At 45.0% G+C, this 19,473-nt stretch overlaps 1 protein-coding gene across 4 annotated transcripts in view; it reads right to left on the minus strand.

The window, feature by feature from the left end:
* Positions 1–17,463, minus strand: part of LOC144592814 (arf-GAP with GTPase, ANK repeat and PH domain-containing protein 3-like) — a 301,655-nt gene extending 284,192 nt beyond the window's left edge. For all 4 annotated transcript variants that reach the window (XR_013547177.1, XM_078397926.1, XM_078397930.1 and 1 more), the window contains exon 1: positions 16,825–17,463. Coding sequence is in view for 3 of the 4 variants with exons in the window: in XM_078397926.1 (XP_078254052.1) it covers positions 16,825–17,161 (337 nt within the window). In the remaining variant the exon portion in view is untranslated. The remainder of the gene's footprint in view (positions 1–16,824) is intronic.
* Positions 17,464–19,473: the final 2,010 nt, after the last annotated feature.

The following is a 19,473-nucleotide window of genomic DNA, read 5'->3' on the forward strand; positions in this document are numbered from 1 at the left end:
CTATTAACTTTCCGGTTGAACAATATAATGCTGCCGCCCAAGACAATCCACCGTGCCATCTACTTCGATACATTTAACTGCTAACATCCATTATCTCCTCCTTTGAAGACATGTGCAAGGTAGTAATTTAATACCTTAATGCTGCTCTCAGCATCTATTCACACACCTGAAGGGAGGCCGGAGTTTATGGTGGCCCACCTCTACCTCCTCAAGACCAACATGGAGTGCCAAAATATCAGATGCATTCTGGCTTCAAATCATCAAACTAATAAGAGCCAAGATCTTTCCAAGTTCTTATTTTTAAATATATTTATATGTCATGTCCTGAGCATTGTTGGCAAGGCCAGCAATTAGACTGATCCTGGAAATGGCCAAGTCCTCTCAGGCAAAGTTACTGACTTGAGGAAACTAGTCCAAAATATTACATTGGAAATACATAGCGCATATTTGCAGAATACCTCTATTAAATATTACATCACCCCAAAATTAACTTCATTGCTTACCATAAATTGAAGCTTGGCTTTGGTGGTGACCATTAAATATTTTGGTAGTCAAGTTCTACTGTGGCTTGGCAAACAAAGTTCAGTTGGGATCCAGTAGCAATAGTTTAAAAGGCTGCAGCCCAAAATGTTACATCAGAGTTACACTGATAGGGAGATGGTAACAGGGAAACAGAATCTGCATCCCATCAGATCTGCATCCACCATCAAGAACCCTTAACTTAACATTACTACCCAGACAGCAGCTCTAAGTTCCAGCAACGGAAATCCAAAGCCAGATGCAGCTTAACCCAGACCAGAAATATAATTCAGCACTTGATTCATCATGACTTCCCAGTTGTTATAATGCCCAAAATCCAGTTTCTTTTTATATCTACGTCTTCAATCTACCCTGCCACTTTCAATGAACTAAATGTACAAAGCCCCAGATCTCTCTGTTCTTTTACTAATATTAGAATTGTCCCCTCAAGTTTATGTCTCATATTCTTCCTGCACAAACAAAACACTTCACGTTTCTCACCATGACACTTCGTCTCACACCTATGCCCCAGCCTATGTATATCCCCTTGAAGTTTAGTATTCCCTTCCTCACCGGTCACTGCACCGTCAGTTTTTATATCAACTGCAGATTTAGAAGTTTATCCTCAAGCAGCTCATTCCAAGTCATTTATTCCTATCCTAGGAGTCACATTAGAAGGCACATTATCAAACACCTTTTGGAGACCACGTACCACATTTCATTCACCAAGTCACTGTTATTCATCAAAAGGCTCCACCAAGTATAACATCTGTGGTTGGACAGACACTGGAGAGTATTCGGAGGGATAAGGTATACATTTATTTGATGGACACAAGCTGATTAGGTATATTCAGCATAGTTTTGTACATGGGAGATTGTATCTGACAAATCTGAGTTTTTTGAAGATATGACGAGGGCAGATCTGATGATATTGTATATATGAATTTTAGCAAGGCATTCGACAAGGTTCCACATGGTAGGCTGCTGTGGAAGGTTAGTTCGCATGGGATCCAAGGAGAGATAGCTGAATGGATAGAAATTTAGCTTCATGAAAGGAAGCAGAGGGTGAGGGTGAGTGGTTGTTTTACAGACTGGAGGCCTGTGACTCATGGTGTGCCTCAAGGCTCAATGCTAGGTCCATTGCTGTTGGTCATTTAAACCAATGATTTGGATGAGAACGTACAAGGCATGATTAGTAAGTTTGCAGATGACACAGGGTGGTATTATAGTGAACGTGGTTGTCAAAAATTGCAGCCGGTTCTGTTGAATTGAAATGTGTACAAGAAAATCACTGCTTCATAAAGTTGTCCAATTGGATGCTGAAAAAGGTCAAAGATGATAGAGCAGATGTGGGACTTCCTGCAGTTGCATGGGTAGTTCTATAAGAAGAAGAGAATTATTAGAGATAATAGACATAAAGGAGTAATTGACAACCAGAGGGTAAAGGATAAAATAGTAACCATGCATAACAGGACAGTACAAGTGACCTGTACAAATGGGAAAAGCTGCAGAGTATGGCAAAGCAGCTTTATCTTGGCAGATAACAATAAATAAATAAATCAATTCCAACAGGTTAATACTTGGACTAATCAGGGAAGGAATTAAATTCAGTTTAAAAGGCCATTACTTTCAACCAGAACTCACTGCACTAAAAATACTGTAAGCTCACCCATGTAAGTCGCACCATCCAGAACAGCAGCTACTAAAAGGCTGTTCTTGTAAACTGAAAGTCAATGTGATAAGTCAACTAATAATAAAATGCACATCAGCTGCAAGTCTCAAAATATTTTCCTTCCAATATATTTTTTCTAAATCTTGCGGGTAATGTCCATAGTCAGCATGAAATATCAAGGAGGCGGGAATGAAAACAACAGCTGCAATACACCACCACCACAGCAGCTGTTTCCTGAAATTAACCCCCATAACCACCATAGAAGCCTGCAAAAATTGGAGAACTTCAATCCGTGCGTGCGTGAACACATGCTTTAATTGCTGCACATGTGATTTAAACAGTGGAGAGGCAAAGTGCTGTATTGGCTGAAAAGTTGTCGATCATCTCAATTCAGTCTGTAAGCCATACTCCAAGCTTCCAATTACCCATCAATTCTTGGTCCTTCTCTATTCCGACTTCACCTCCTTTGCATGTGCAGATCCAATGAAACTCAATGAGTCTGAAGAAAGGTCTCATCCCAAAACATCATCCATTCCTTTGCTTCAGAGATGCTGCCTGTCCCGCTGAGTTACTCTAGCATTTTGTATTAAGTAGGTAGTTGGTCTCGCTGGGAATGGTGATTTTTTTTTTGTGGCACATAACCTTTTCATACTTATCAGCCCTTGCATGCAGTCTCAGTCTTGCTAGGTTTATTAACGTCACATGTACCGAGATATAGTGACAAGCTTCGTTTTGCATGCTATCCCAACAGATCACATGTACCATATATGAACGCAATCAAGTCAAACGGCTCATTAATTTGCTGAGCTACAATCATAAGCAAGCATCACCATTGTTAGAAAAACATAATTGATAAAGCAGCTGAAGATGATTTGACCAAGGACACTCTCCCAAAAAACAGTCTAATCCGGGAGCTGGAATAATTGGCATCCAACCACCATAATTACCAACTAAACGTGCAAGATGTTATTCTAGACATAAGTGCTTTCCCCTTGGCCTTAATGCATGCTGTATGTCTGAAACATTAGATATATATTAAATATACAGAGACAGTAAAATATTGAGTTTAAAATCTTTAAAAGCAGATAAATTCCCGGGCCCAAACAGGTTTTAAGAGAATCAAGGGAAGAAATAAAATATTCTGACCAACATGTTCTTAACCATTTGGCTTCAGGCATGGTGCCAAAGGATCAGATGGTTACCAATATGGTTCACTGTTTGAAAAAGAGAGAGACACACACACACACACACACACATACACAGAGTAATCATGGACCAGTCAGCCTGATATCAGTGGTGTTTACATTTAAGGTTCAGCATAAATAGACACAGACACAGATACAGGACAGCCAACGTAGATTTGTCCAGGAGAAGTCTTGACCAACTAGGTTGACATTTTCAGGAGAAGGCAATTAGGTCATGGCACATGTTGGTGTTAAAAAATGCACTTTTTTTTAAGCACACCATCTCAACAATAAAGTTTGCGTTTACAAAATGTTACATCAGTTTGTCATTTTTCCAGTGAAGAGGAAGTGACTTTGAGTTGGGTAATGTCACAGTAATGAACAGAGCCACTATTTTCTCTACCACTCTGAGGGCTGGAGCCAGATTGGCCGTGAACCCATTCCCACTGCCAGAGGCCAGGTTTACTGCCAGCCACACTCCAGGGCAACGGGCACAATTCCAGTCTAACCTCCAGCCCCATTACAAGAAGCTTCATGCCAAACTTGCCATCAACCAAACTCCCAGATGGGATCCAAGATAAAGTGACAAATAGTTTTAAAATCAGCGGGAGAAAGCAAAGAGCAATAGTTGGCAAGAACTTTATCAACTGGAGAGCTGAAGAATTAGATTTATATGTCAAATATTCAGAGGGTACTGTGCAGGTGAAATGTTAACCTAAGATTTAAAACTTTTTAAATTTATCTAAAGTATCAACTGAAAATCTTTCCAATATTTGATATATCTGACATATGACGAAAGATTGAAAAGACTAGGCTTGTATTCACTGGAGTTTAGAAGGATGTGAGGGGATCTTATAGAAACATATAAAATTATAAAAGGACTGGACAAGCTAGATGCAGGAAAAATGTTCCCAATGTTGGGCGAGTCCAGAACCAGGGGCCACAGTCTTAGAATAAAGGGAGGCCATTTAAAACTGAGGTGAGAAAAAACTTTTTCACCCAGAGAGTTGTGAATTTGTGGAATTCTCTGCCACAGAGGGCAGTGGAAGCCAAATCACTGGATGGATTTAAGAGAGAGTTAGATAGAGCTCTAGGGGCTAGTGGAATCAAGGGATATGGAGAGAAGGCAGGCACGGGTTATTGATTGGGGATGATCAGCCATGATCACAATGAATGGCGGTGCTGGCTCGAAGGGCCGAATGGCCTCCTCCTGCACCTATTATCTATGTTTTCATTTGGACAATGTTTCTCCCTCTACAACCAAAAATGAGAAAAATAAGCTTTACAATATTTATGGTGAAACACCATCCTGACTTTGGGGGAGATTTCCCAACCTCAGCCCTGCAGTTCATCCTCAGTCTACAACATCTCTGAAAATTAGAAAACTGATGCCACAAGGAGTTCCAAACACTTAATTATAGTTCTAAATATAGTGATATTTAGAATTTCACCTTAATCTAATTCTGCTGTCCCAAGGTGTCCCAATCAAACTCTAATCACTACAGACTTTCTCCCAAGAATAGAAGTTCTATTATTATATAAATCCTAGTGCTGGGAACATGGCAGGACAAGGATCCAAGACACAAAAAATCTCTCCCAAAATTTAAGATCCTAACAATCTGGGTGCAGCATGTATTTTTCATTTCCATCCATTCAGATTCTCTCTTTCAAGCACCCTCAAAATTATATACACACATTACTCCATAGCCCATCTTGCTATTTTGAGCCTACTCCTTCATTAATTATGATCATGGCTGATCTTCCATCTCAGCTCCAGTATTAAAGTCAAATTAAAATCAGACATTCACTTGTGGAGGGAATGGACAGATGATGTTTTGGGTTGGGACCCTTCTTCAGACTAAAGGCGCGAGGAAGAGTCCCGACCCAAAATGTTGCCTGCCCAATCCCTCCCCAGATGCTACCTGACCTGCTGAGTTCCTCCAGCACCTTGTGTTTTGCACAAGATTCCAGCATCAGCAGTTTCATGTGTTGGTGTACAAATTAACTGTAAGTGCAAACCGCAGCAAACAGAATCCTATGCCAACCTAACCTACCAGAGTCAAGTCAAGTCAAGTCAAGTCAAGTCTACTTTATTTGTCACATACACATACAAGATGTGCAGTGAAATGAAAGAGGCAATGCCTGCAGATTGTGCTAAAACTACAAAACAGAATTTAAAAAATTGTTTAAAAGACACAACACAAAAAAAAATGTATGCAGTAAATTAGTCCCTGGTGAAACAAGAGTTAACAGTCCTGATGGCCTGTGGGAAGAAACTCCATCTCATCCTCTCTGTTTTCACAGCGTGACAGTGGAGGCGTTTGCCTGACCGTAGCAGCTGGAACAGTCCGTTGCTGGGGTGGTAGGGGTCCCCCATAATGTTGCTGGCTCTGGATCAGCACCTCCTGATGTATAGGTCCTGCAGGGGGGCAAGAGTAGTTCCCATAGTGCTTTCAGCTGAAAGCACTACTCTCCGCAGAGCCTTCCTGTCCTGGGCAGAGCTGTTCCCAAACCAGATTGAGATGTTGCCGGACAAGATGCTTTCTACAGCCCCAGAGTAGAAGCACTGAAGGATCCTCAGAGAGACTCAGAATTTCCTCAGCTGTCTGAGGTGGTAAAGGCGCTGCCTTGCCTTACTCACCAGTGCAGCAATGTGTGTTGTCCATGTCAGATCCTCTGTGATGTGGACTCCCAGGTATTTAAAACTGCTCACCCTATCCACAGTAATCCCATTTATTTCCAGTGGCGTGTACGTCCTTGGATGTTGAGCTCTTCTAAAGTCCACAATCAGCTCCTTAGTTTATGTGACATTCAAGAGGAGGCTGCTGTCCTGACACCAGAGTGCCAGATCAGCCACCTCCTCCCGATAGGCCTTCTCATCGTTATCGGAGATCAGGCCCACCACCACAGTGTCATCAGCAAACTTGATAGAGTTGGAGCTGAACCTGGCCACACAGTCATGTGTGTATAGGGAGTACAGTAGGGGCTAAGGACGCAACCTTGGGGGGATCCTGTGTTCAGGGTGAGGAGGTTAGATGTACATAAACAGAGCCTCTGGCCAGCAATGTCCATGCAGACCATCAATTACCCACCTACACTAATTCCATTTACTGGCACTTGATCTGTAGCCTCCTGTGCCTTGTCAATGTAACTGTGTGCCTGGACACACTTAAATCTTTTGCAGGCCAACCACTTTTACCATCCCCTTCAAGCAGTCAGTTCCTTATGCCAAACATCCTCCCGGTGAAAATATTCTTCTTTCCCTCTAAACCTATTATTCCTTACCCTAAACTTATGTCCTCTAGCTTCTGACACCTCTCGGTGGACGTTCACTACCACCTACCCAGTATATGCCCATCCTCTTGGTGGTCTTATTATCTGTGCCCCTGTTAATGAAAGCTACTATCTCAGAAGCCTTCACCACCACCTTAGCTATCTCTGCTGCCACCTTCAGAAATCCTTGGATTTACACACCACTCTGTTCCTTGCTGTTGCCTTGGGTCTTGCGATTCATTGTGTATATCCTACTTTTATTAATCCTCCTTCAGAGATTTATACTTTCACGCAAAGGCTGCTCTGTCAACTTGGTCCGCGCCCATACTCAGATCTGGAACTCGATGGGAACAAAATAGGTTTATCCAGCCCCTCAATCTTGCCCTATCATCTATATCATGGTTAATATATGCTCAAAATGTCCTACATTTCAGCAAGAATTTAACATCAGGCCTGTAATGAAAATGAGCCGAGTTTCACAGAATTACAGTTCCCGCATTTATTTGGGTGGGGCATCGCTTACATATTCCTTGACAAATTATCCACTTGACAACACAGATTTCAGAGACAGTAAACTGCAAGCATGTTGCCCTAAAGATGCCAAGCAAGAGAACAAATGACTCAGCAAAACAAGAGAACAAATGATAATAAAAACAATGCAGACGATAAGGCATGAAAAACTGGTTAAAGCATAACCAATGAGCCGACCCAGACTCAACATAGTTGAAAAACCATAATGGTAAAAAGAAAATGTGGTCTACATATTTTATTTCACTCATTATAACAGGGCAGTGGAGAGTATTGTAGAAGAGAGACCCAGGGGTAAAGGTACAAAGATAAAGGTAACTCAGCAAGTCAGGCAGCATTTCTGGAGAACATGGAATGGTGATAGTTTGGGTCGGAATCCTGACTGATTGTGGTGGGGGGAGAAAGCTGGAAGAGAGGAGGGGCAAGTAAAAGCGTGGCAAGTGACAGGTGGATGCAGGTGAGGGGAGGGTGGGGGGGGGGAGTTTGGATAGGTACGTGGTTGGACAGAGGTCAGAGATGAAAGGACTAAAAGGTGTGAAATAAGAAAGGGGGATGAAAAGGGTGAAATGGGTGTGAGTACAGGTAGCACAGGGAAGAGAAGAGGAAGGGGGTTGGCAAGTTACCTAACCTTGCAAGTGGTGTGCACTATTACCTCATATCACACGAATGACCTGGGCTTGATCCTGCCCTTAGTGGCCTTTTTGACCAGTCACCCTTTGGCATGTGGAGGAAACCCACATAGTATATGGTGAATATGGAGACTCTACACAGCCAAAACGTGCCCTTGGTGGTGTTGGCTGTGTAGAGTCTACATATTCACCATATACCAACGGGTGTCTGGTTGGGAGATTAAATAGCTACTGTAAATGTCCCCTGATGTGGGTTTAGGGAATGGGTATTGTGGGTGTTGGGGTGTGACAGGGAGGATGCAAGAGGAGATTTGCTAAATTTCAATAAAAGGTTTTAAATCCAAGAGTTCTGAAGAGATAACCAGCATGCCAGCAAAACATAGGCATAAAAAGCTGAGAATACAGCTCTTCAACCCTGCTCCATAATTAAATAAGACGGTAAATGATCTGACCTTGCTGTTAGCTCCACTTTCCCTGCCCGGTCTCCATAATCGTCATCTCCTCTGTCGATCAAAAACCTGCCTTGACTTTGAACATATGCAACGGACAGCCTCCCAGAGCTTTGAGGTACAGAATTACAAAAATCAAGACATTCAGAAAATAATTTGTGCCAAGCTATGTGTTCAATCGGTGACCCATTGTATGAAATTATGTCCCCTAATTCCAGATTACCCACACAGAGAAATTATCCTCTCATCCACCCAATCAATTTCCCTTCAAATTTACAGCGCCCTCCATAATGCTTGGGACAATGACCCATCATTTATTTATTTGCCTCTGTACTCCACAATTTGAGATTTATAATAGAAAAAAAATTACATGTGGTTAAAGTGCACGTTGTCAGATTTTAATAAAAGCCATTTTTATACATTTTGGTTTCACCATGTAGAAATGATACCAGTGTTTATACATAGTCCCCCCATTTCAGGGCACCACAATGTTTGGGGCACAGCAATGTCATGTAAACGAAAGTAGTCATGTTTAGTATTTTGTTGCATATCCTTTGCATGCAATGACTGCTTGAAGTCTGCGATTCATGGACATCACCAGTTGCTGGGTGTCTTCTCTGGTGATGCTCTGCCAGGCCTGCTTTGCAGCTATCTTTAGTTTATGCTTGTTTTGAGGGCTAGTCCCCTTCAAATTTGCCTTCAGCTTATCAAAGGCATGCTTAATTTGGTTCAGATCGGGTGATTGACTTGGCCACTCAAGAATCGACCATTTTTTAGCTTTGAAAAACTCCTTTGTTGCTTTAGTAGTATGTTTGGGATCATTGTCTTGCTGTAGAATGACCGCCAGCCAATGAGTCGTTTGAGGCATTTGTTTGAACTTGAGCAGATAGGATGTGTCTATACACTTCAGAATTCATTATGCTACTACCATCAGCAGTTGTATCATCAATGAATATAAGTGAGCCAGTACCTTCAGCAGCCATACATGCCCATGCCACCACTGTGTTTCACAGATGAGGTGGTATGCTTTGGATCTTGGGCAGTTCCTTCTCTCCTCCATACTTTGCCCTTGCCATCACTCTGATATAGGTAATCTTCATCTCATCTGTCCAGAAGAACTTTTTCCAGAACTGTGGTTGCTCTTTTAAGTACTTCTTGGCAAACTGTCTCCTGGCCATCCGATTTTTGCGGCAAACCAGTGGTTTGCATCATGCAGTGTAGCCTCTGTATTTCTGTTCATGAAGTCTTCTGCGGACAGTGGTCATTGACAAATCTACACCTGACTCCTGAAGAGTGTTTCTGATCTGTCGGACAGGTGTTTGGAGATTTTTCTTTATTATAGAGAAAATTCTTCTGTCATCACCTGTGGAGGTCTTCCTTGCCTGCCAGTCCCTTTGCGATTAGTAAGTTCACCAGTGCTCTCTTCCTTCTTAATGATGTTCCAAACATTTGATTTTGGTAAGCCTAAGGTTTGGCTGATGTCTCTAACAGTTTTATTCTTGTTTCTCAGTCTCATAATGGCTTCTTTGACTTTCATAGCGGAGTCAAGGGATCTGGGGCGAAGGCAGGAACAGGGTACTGATTGTCAATGATCAGCCATGATCACATTGAATGGCGGTGCTGGCCCGAAGGGCCGAATGGCCTACTCCTGCACCTATTGTCTATTGTCATTGGCACAACTTTGGTCCTCATGTTGATAAACACCAATAAAAGTTTCCAAAGGTGATGGAACGACTGGAGGAAAGGTTAGGTGCTGAGAGCTCTCTTATACCTGCATTAACGAGGCAATTAAACACACCTGAGCAATTACAAACGCCTTTGAAGCCATATGTCCCAACATTATGGTGCCCTGAAATGGGGGGACTATGTATAAACACGGCTGTAATTTCAACATAGTGAAACTAAAATGTACAAGAATGGCCTTCATTAAAATCTGACAACGTGCACTTTAACCACGTGTGATTATTTTCATTACAAATCTCAAATTGTGGAGTACAGAGGCAAATAAATAAATGATGGGTCTTTGTCCCAAACATTATGGAGGGCACTGTATGTTTCATAAAGATCACCTCTCATTCTTCTGAACTCCAGCAACTATAGGCTTAATCAGTTCAACTGAAATAAAACACTTCACCCAAGAATCAAGCTGGTGAATCTTTACTACACTGCTTACAACCCAGTGCTCAGAAACACACAGTACTTACGCATAAGATTGGCAAAAGAACAGAAAATAATTTAGGTGATCTTCAAATTGTTACTTGTTGAGTCCAATAATTATACAGGTCCTCAGCTGTTTACAACCTGTATTGATAACCAAGTTTAAAAGACCACGTGCAGTGTTTCCTGTTTCTTAGTGATACAAAGTTTGGCAGAAAATCAAACTACAAGAAGGGATACAAAATTCCTGCAAAGGATTAAGCATGGTGCACAGATATTTATGGCAGATATTGTGATGTGTCATGGAAAATGCAACATTATTCACTTAAGTGGCAAGAACTGAAACACATTTTTAAATGTTAATAAAAAAGGGTATGGGGCAAAACAGGCAACATTCAGACTTTAAAATGCAGGTTCAGCAAGCAAGTGAACACAGTTGTGCAGTTCATAGAGCTGTTGCCTCACTGCTCCAGCGACCTAGGTCCAAAACATGAGTTATGAGTTTACATGTTCTGAGGTACAGTGAAAATGTTTTGTTGTGTGCTAACCAGTTAGAGGAAATGAATGAATTAATACTTTACTGTCACATGCGACACAAGTCACAGTGATATTCTTTACTTGCATACCCAAGGTATGCAAACAGTCAGCACAAAAAGGGCGCTTAAAAAGCTACAAAGTATCAGCGCCAGGTCCCCCTTTGTTCTCTCCCAACCCTCCCTCACAGCGGTCACCCCACACGGGTCCTCCATTGTTCACTGTTCTTCCCCCTCCCTCACGATGGTCCCCCGACGCCGTCCTCCATTATTCCTTCCCCCGGCAGCTGCGTCCTTACTCCCACATGGTCTGCCCTCGTCCGTCGGTTGGCGCCATAATCGACCGCTGCATCAGCCCCTCCATTATCGTCGCCGGGGCCAGACGCCTCCGTGGCGCCAACCCAGGCCCCAGCCACAGACTCCAGTGACCCAGGCTCCGTTGGCCACGGGCTCCCCATTGGTCGCTCTGACCCACAGCCTCCGTCGACCGCAGGCTCTGACCTCGGCCTGCTGGAAGTTGTCTGCCACAGTGGTCCACTGGGTGGCGTCAAGGCAGTACATACAATCGTGTACAGATACATGATAACGGGAATATCATGAATAACGTTTAGTGCAAGATAAAGTCCGATCAAAGATAGTCTGAGGGTGTCTAATGAAGTAGATAGTCGTTCAGGACTCTCTAGTTGTTGGTCGAATGATTCAGTTGCCTGATAACAGCTAGGAAGAAACTGCTCCTGAATCTGGAGGTGTGCGTTTTCACACCTATATCTTTTGCCTGATGGGGAGGGGAGAAGAGGAAGTTGGGACACACTGAACTTCCTAAGCCGTCTAAGGAAGTAAAGGTGAAGATAGGCACAAAATGCTGGAGTAACTCAGTGGGACAGGCAGCATCTCTGGAGAGAAGGAATGGGTGACGTTTCGGGTCAAGACCCTTCTTCAGGAAGTATAGATGTTGGTGTGCTTACACATGCGCACTGGCTGATCAACTGCCCCGAGAGAATAGACAATTAATATTATCGAGGAGAAGTTAATGAAAATGTCGGGGGAATGAAATGGGATTAGTGCAGAATAGCACAATTGGCTGTTTGATGACCAGCACAGACTCGGTGGGCTGAAAGTCTATATGATGCTAATTAGCAAGATAAAAGGTAAGTTCCTCTTTATAGCAAGGAGCTGCAATTATACAAAACCTTGTTGAGAATTTGAAGTTTGTGAAAGCTTTTTCAAGTATTTACAAGTATTTTAAAGACTGCGACTGAGACACAGATTTTGAGACACAGATCCAAATAATGGACAAAAAAATCTCTGATGTACTCATGATAAAGCGAGGAGGCAGAATGCTGCAGTTTAATAACAAAGATGACATCAGTCTACTGCAGTGCATTCTCCACATATAACAAGACTCAACAATGGGCAGAAGACTGGGATTTTCATGGAGTGAGAATCTTTCAAAAAGTCAAGTTATAATCCATTTTAGAGAAACACCGCCAACCTGAGTGGGCCTGAGCAACAAGGAGAGGCTGGGCAGTTTAGGACTTTATTCCTTGGAGCACAGGCTGAGGCGTAACCTTATAGAGGGGCATAAGATTATGAGGGGAATAGTGCCCTGATGTCGAGACAACCTTTCACTCAACCTTTCACTCAATGTCAGCAAAGGAGATAGTGATCGACTTCAGGAAGCGAAGTGGTACATGAATTCACATGTTTAAACCGTAATGTTATATTCTTAATGTTTTATGCTTTACTATTAATTGTTTACTGTATGTTCATGTTGTTACTTGCGAGCGGAACACCAAGGCACACTCCTTGCATGTGTACATACTTGGCCAATAAACTTATTCATTCAACTTAATAAATACACAAGTATGGATTATTCCAGAACCAATCGTCTTCAGCAAAAAAGCCTGTGTCTGGAGTAATACACACAAACATACACACACAATCCTCAAAAGTAGCCTTAAATAAAAACATATCAGGACCAATAGCAGATGACTGTTCCATGCATATTTCTGAAAACAACCAAAACTGCATTGCATCTGCGCCAAATCTTGTTGCAAGCCGAAATAGCCAGGAACACCTGCCAAATGACCAACTTGGTTCCCATTATTCCAATGTGAATGGGACACTTCCTATTTTATCACACTATCTTTGCAATGCTTCTGCAATCTGTTGGATCCATCAATGTAATCCAACATCATTCACATCGCTAAATAGATGGATGATGAATTTGGTTACAGAGGGAGGTTGATAACGATAAAGAAAGAGGTTACAGACATAGGAAGGGTCAAGACCAAAGGGGCTTGGAGACAAGGAGTACTTAAATCCAAGCTATTGCTTAACCAGGTGCTGTGTATTTTAGCAAGTATGGGGGTGATCGGTGAACTGATATAGTGTGATTTAGGTTACAGGCTGGAAGGAAGAAGGAAGGTTAGTCAGGAGGTATGTAGGAAGAAACTGTAGATGCTGGTTTACACCAAAGATAGGCAAAAAATGCTGGAGTAACTGCGGGTCAGGCACCATCTCTGGAGAAAGGTGATGTTTCGGGTCGAGACCCTTCTTCAGACTGCCAGTCTGAAGAAGGGTCTCGACCCAAAACATCACCTGTTCCTTTTCTTCAGAAATGCTGCCTGACCCGCTCAGTTACTCAAGCATTTTGTGTCTATCTAAAGATGCAAGTTATGGCTGGGAGTCTTGGCAGCAGAGGAGCCTCGATGAGGAAATTATATCACTAAATTCCATACATTTATTTTAAAGCTTTTCATCGCATTATTGGATCTCCATATATTGAATATTTTCTGCTGTGGGTTATACACCAATTTTAATGCCCTCTCCTAAAATGGACAATCTTAGTTGCCCAAGTGAAAATGGTCTTGCCACCTTTTTGACACTTGATTAACCCCCCAAAAAAATTCAGGAATTGGGTAAAGAAAACATGATCCTGAACAATTATCCCCCAGCCACCCCCTCCCCCATTCCCTGGATGAATGTCCCACTCTAAGATGATCATCACACAGCTGTCAGAGAAACTTAAAACTTGCTTTCAAGCGCAAATAACAGGCAGAATGATCCAATGGTCAAGGCGCAGGGACAAACAATCAATGAACCATTAGCAAAACTACAGCGATCTAATGCACACCATGTATTTTATCAATTCACGCACACAAATTATTGGAATATTTTTATGAAATAAAGCCACACAAGAAAGCAGCCAGTGGTAGGACCTGGAGTGGAATTCATTCATTTATCCATTAGTTTTCTCCAGTGGTCAAGTAAACCAGTGTTTACCGCATGCTCCAAATTACTGGGACACCCACGCACTGATGTAACTGTTACAATGCTGCGTTAGAATATTACAAGATGGTTCTCCAGATTTGGAGCTTGATATAATCACATTTCTGCTGCCCCAGTGCAGTGCTTGAACAGCTGGGTAACCACTAATACTGCAGAGCTGTCAGCTTGATGAGGTCTTCACTCAGACTGCGACAGTGTCACACAGCACCAGTGCTCACTTGTATTTGTACTCAACATCCTGCTGTGATTATGTTACATAAACAAGCAAAGATGCAGTCAAATTCAGGACTCTATATTGTGCATTCAAACGGCTATTCCTCAGAATTGCAGTTCCTCATATCATGTCCCCGAGATACCCTCTCCCTGCCTAGTACAGCTCCTCATTAGGATTTGACAAAAATATACAGAAGACAGTATATTTCCGGTGATCAAACTGGAAATCTTTAACACCAAATCTTCTAATTTTAGTGTTTTGAAGTGTAAAACAAAACACCTAACAGGCACAAAGGGATATTCCATTAATATCTTGGAGCATAACATCTCATCCCCTTAAATGTCTTTATGCTAAACGTTAGAGTGCTTCCAAAATGTCTTTACAAATTTAGTTACTGGCCCATTTCCACTTCATTTCAATATACACATATTAAAGACTTGCAACATTTAAACAAATTCAATTTTAGCACAGAATAATAATCAAGGCTGGCGATAGAAAAATATAATCCACCTGCTAACCAAAATCACTTGAAATTGATCTTTATTCTTTGAATTAAACTCAAACGCAAAATTTATAGATAAAACTAATTAAATTTGATATATATTTTAAAAAGGTGAATCTTCACACCAGGAAATCTGCTGTCAACAGTCCTTAATATAAAAAAATTAAGCAGTATCAATAAGATTCCCCCAGTATCACATTCAATTCATAAATGTACTCAGCACGAACCAGCACCTTATTTGACACACAAAGGCATAATTTAAGATAACCTCCCATGCATTATTAAACTCAAAGTCCAGTGGTGTCAACAGACCAGGCTCATCATTTAGAAATCACCCCAGCAAATGTTCTATAATGTACCTAAGAGAATATATTGAATAGTTTACAAAAAAAAAGATATTCTTAATAATAACAATCCACTTCAATAATAAAACACCAGTATGAACATTCAAGATGATATAAAACAAGAAATCTGTCAAATTAGGTCGATTCCAACGAATCGAAATATATACAATCGCTGTTGGTGCTGCTGGAACACCGATTTGACGTTTGCAACAATGGGCAATCGCAACCGGCGTAGATGCTCGGCTGTATATCGAAACAATAACCGGGAGGTAGTTAGTAAACAGTGCTGGTGCCCAGCCATGAAGAGTATTAATACAACAATCGGAAATAAGTAACCCCTGCAGTATCCTGCTGGTGATGGGAAATCGTTAAAGTAACCAGGAATCAGTAAACACCATTAGCGCCGAGCAATGAGAGGTATCTGTGTATCGGAAATCAGCAACCGATATCGGTGCCCAGTAAAGATGGAATAAGAGGGAGTCAGTCTCTTTTGGTTCGATGTTGGTTCGAAATGGCCCGGGGATATCGATACGATAATCGGGAATTGGTAACCGGTTGTTTCCAAGTAGAGAAAGGCTATATAGTTCAATAATCGGGAGGCATAAACCGGTGTTAATGCCCAGTGGTGAAAGGGTATCGATACCATAGAGACATATAAAATAGGTGTAGGAGTAGGCCATTCGAGCCAGCACCGCCATTCAATATGATCATGGCAGATCATCCAGAATCTGTACCCCGGGAATCAATGTTGATTGCCAGATACCAGGGCGGTATCAAAGCAACAATCGGGAGGCTGCAACGAACGCTGGTGCCCAGAGGCGAGAGGGTCATGGCGCAGTGGTCGAGAGTCAATAACCGATGGTGAGAGGGTAATGGTGCAATAATCGCGCGAGTCAGTAGCCTATGCCCGATAGTGAGAGAGAAACGGAGCAACAATCGCGAGTGCATACCCGGTGTTGATTGATACCCGATGAAGAGGAGGTATTGATACAGTAATCAGGAGTGGGTACCCGGTGCTGATGTACGATTGTGAGAGGGATACGGTAAAACAATCGAGAGTCAGTAACCTATGCCCGGTGGTGAAAGGGAAACGGTGCAATAATCGGGTGGGCACTCGGTGCTGATACCCGACGGTAAGTGGGGAGCAACAATCGGGAGTGGGTAAACGTAGCCATCATCCGATGGTGAGAGGGAAACAGTACAACAATCGGGTGTGCACTCGGTGTTGATGCCCGATGGTGAGAGGGAAACGGTGCAACAATCGGGTGTGCACTCGGTGCTGATGCCCGATGGTGAGGGGGTATCGGAGCAACAGTCGGGAGTGGGTACCCAGTGCTGATGCCCGATGGTGAGGAGGTATCACAACAGTCGGGAGTGGGTACCCGGTGCTGATGCCCGATGGTGAGGAGGTATCACAACAGTCGGGAGTGGGTACCCGGTGTTGATGCACGATGGTGAGGGGGTATCGGTGCAACAATCGGGAGTGGGTACCCGGTGCGAAGGGCAGCGGCTCCACGGTCGGCTCCTACCTTCGATGCTGATGACATGCTCTCGGATCTGGTTCTGCAGCCCCACGTCCTCGACCCTCTCGATCAGGTCGTAGATGGCGTAGATGTTGGGGTGCACGCTCTCGAAGCGCTGGATCTCGGCGCGGATGGCCGCCGAGTTGGAGAGCGCCGGGGCGCCTGCGGAGGCGGCCGCCGAGCCCGAGCCCGAGTGCGACAACACGGGCATGGAGCCGGAGCCAGAGCCGCAGCTCAGCGCCAGGGCCCCGCCGGGCGGACCCAGCACCGAGCCCCCGGAGCCCGAGCCGGAGCCCGAGCCCGGGGAGCCGGCCAGCAGCGTCGGCGGAGACTGGAAGTTCATGGCCTAGGGTCCGGGGTGAGAGGCCGGGTGTGAAGGGTCAGGCGTGGCCCGGGCCCGCGACCCTCGCCGCCGACCGTTCACAAAGGCCGGTCCGTTACTTCAGCGTCGGATGCCGCAGCGAGCCTGGTGCCGGAGGCCGGCGCCGCCCCGCTCCATCGCAGCCCTGTCGCTCGCCCAGCAGCCAGCCAGCCAGCCGCTCTCCCGGGCTTTGTTGTCCGGATGGTCCGCAGCCCGTCCGTCTGCCCGCCGACTCCGCTAACTCAGGTCAGACCACTGCCTCCTACTACTACTCCTCCCCCTCTGCCGCCTCCCCCTCCCCCTCTGCCGCCTCCCCCTCGCCCTCGCCGCCCGCACTCTCCGCCCGACGCCGCGCGTCCGCACCTCACGCACGCGTACACGTCAGCACGCCGGGCGCCCGGCTAGGCCACGCCCCTTCCACGCCCGGCCGCGCCGAGCACGTGGTGCTTGCTGCTGTAGCTCGAGGGCGAACCGCCGCACTCACCCCCCTCACCACCCCTGCTGGGTACATGATTCCCCCCCCCCCCCGGTACATATCCTCCCTGCCCCCCCGGTACACGATTTCCCCCCCCCACGGGTACATGATTCCTCCCTCCCTCGTAAATGATCAACCCACCGGGCCTGAACCCACTGGTACATCATCCCGACGCCCGGGTACCACGACCCCCGGGCCCAAGCCCTTACCCGAGGGTGCGCAATCCCCTCATATCCAGGTACGGAGCCCTCGCCCCTGGGTCCCCTCACCCCTACCTTCAGGGCCCAATCCTCCAGCTGTGGGTACCTCATCCTCACCCCCCACGAGTCCTCATTCCGTTCCCTCAGGAACCACACCCCGACCACCGAGTAATTACCCCCTTGGGCCCGCCGCTTCACCCACTGCCCTGTTCTACAACCAGGGATGGACCCAGGGAATAACCTCTTCCAGGAACCCCCTCACCCCACACCGTCCCCCGGGATCGTGCAGCTCCATCATATCCATGTCCCCAAGGTCCTGCACCCCCAGAATACCCCTGTCCACAGAGTCCCACATCCCTACCCAATGAAGCCCTTCTCCCATATCAGGATCCTGTACCCCATCCCAGAGTCCCACATCTCCATCACAGGGAACCTCTACCTGCAGCATTCTCCACGGCCAATGTCCTGCATCTCCATGGCCCATACCCCCCTCCCTAGTGACCCTCATCTCTGGTATCTAATGCTCCAGATCCCGCCCATCTCCTGTTCTGCACTCCCTCAGTATCTCCTTCAACCCAGTGTCCAGCATATCCCACCAGCTGTGTTCCCCTCACACGCATCGCCCAAGCCCACCCACCCCTCTTTATAGACTTCATCCCCACATATCCACGCTCATTCAGCCCATCTCTGCTCCTGGTCTCACCCACAGTGACCTGCATACCCGATTCCCCCCTCACTTACCCCCCACCCCCTGTGTTCTGAACACCTGAAACAGAGAAGAGGAATGAACAAGTGTCTTTCCAATGGCAGGCCGTGACTAATGCCAAAGGGATCAGTGCTGGGACCCCAGCTATTCACAATACATACCAAGGCTGTAAGTAACATAAAGCCGGGGTTGAGCACCCGAGTGCTTTCATTGCAATCTCAGGGGATTTCAACAACTTGACAATAGACAATAGACAATAGGTGCAGGAGTAGGCCATTCAGCCCTTCGAGCCAGCACCGCCATTCAATGCGATCATGGCTGATCACTATCAATCAGTACCCCGTTCCTGCCTTCTCCCCATACCCCCTCACTCCGCTATCCTTAAGAGCTCTATCCAGCTCTCTCTTGAAAGCATCCAACGAACTGGCCTCCACTGCCTTCTGAGGCAGAGAATTCCACACCTTCACCACCCTCTGACTGAAAAAGTTCTTCCTCATCTCCGTTCTAAATGGCCTACCCCTTATTCTCAAACTGTGGCCCCTTGTTCTGGACTCCCCCAACATTGGGAACATGTTATCTGCCTCTAATGTGTCCAATCCCCTAATTATCTTATATGTTTCAATAAGATCCCCCCTCATCCTTCTAAATTCCAGTGTATACAAGCCCAATCGCTCCAGCCTTTCAACATACGACAGTCCCGCCATTCCGGGAATTAATCTAGTGAACCTACGCTGCACGCCCTCCATAGCAAGAATATCCTTCCTCAAATTTGGAGACCAAAACTGCACACAGTACTCCAGGTGCGGCCTCACCAGGGCCCGGTACAACTGTAGAAGGACCTCTTTGCTCCTATACTCAACTCCTCTTGTTACGAAGGCCAACATTCCATTGGCTTTCTTCACTGCCTGCTGAA

Source organism: Rhinoraja longicauda, chromosome 4 (genome assembly GCF_053455715.1).
Source record: "Rhinoraja longicauda isolate Sanriku21f chromosome 4, sRhiLon1.1, whole genome shotgun sequence".
Lineage (NCBI taxonomy): Eukaryota > Metazoa > Chordata > Chondrichthyes > Rajiformes > Arhynchobatidae > Rhinoraja > Rhinoraja longicauda.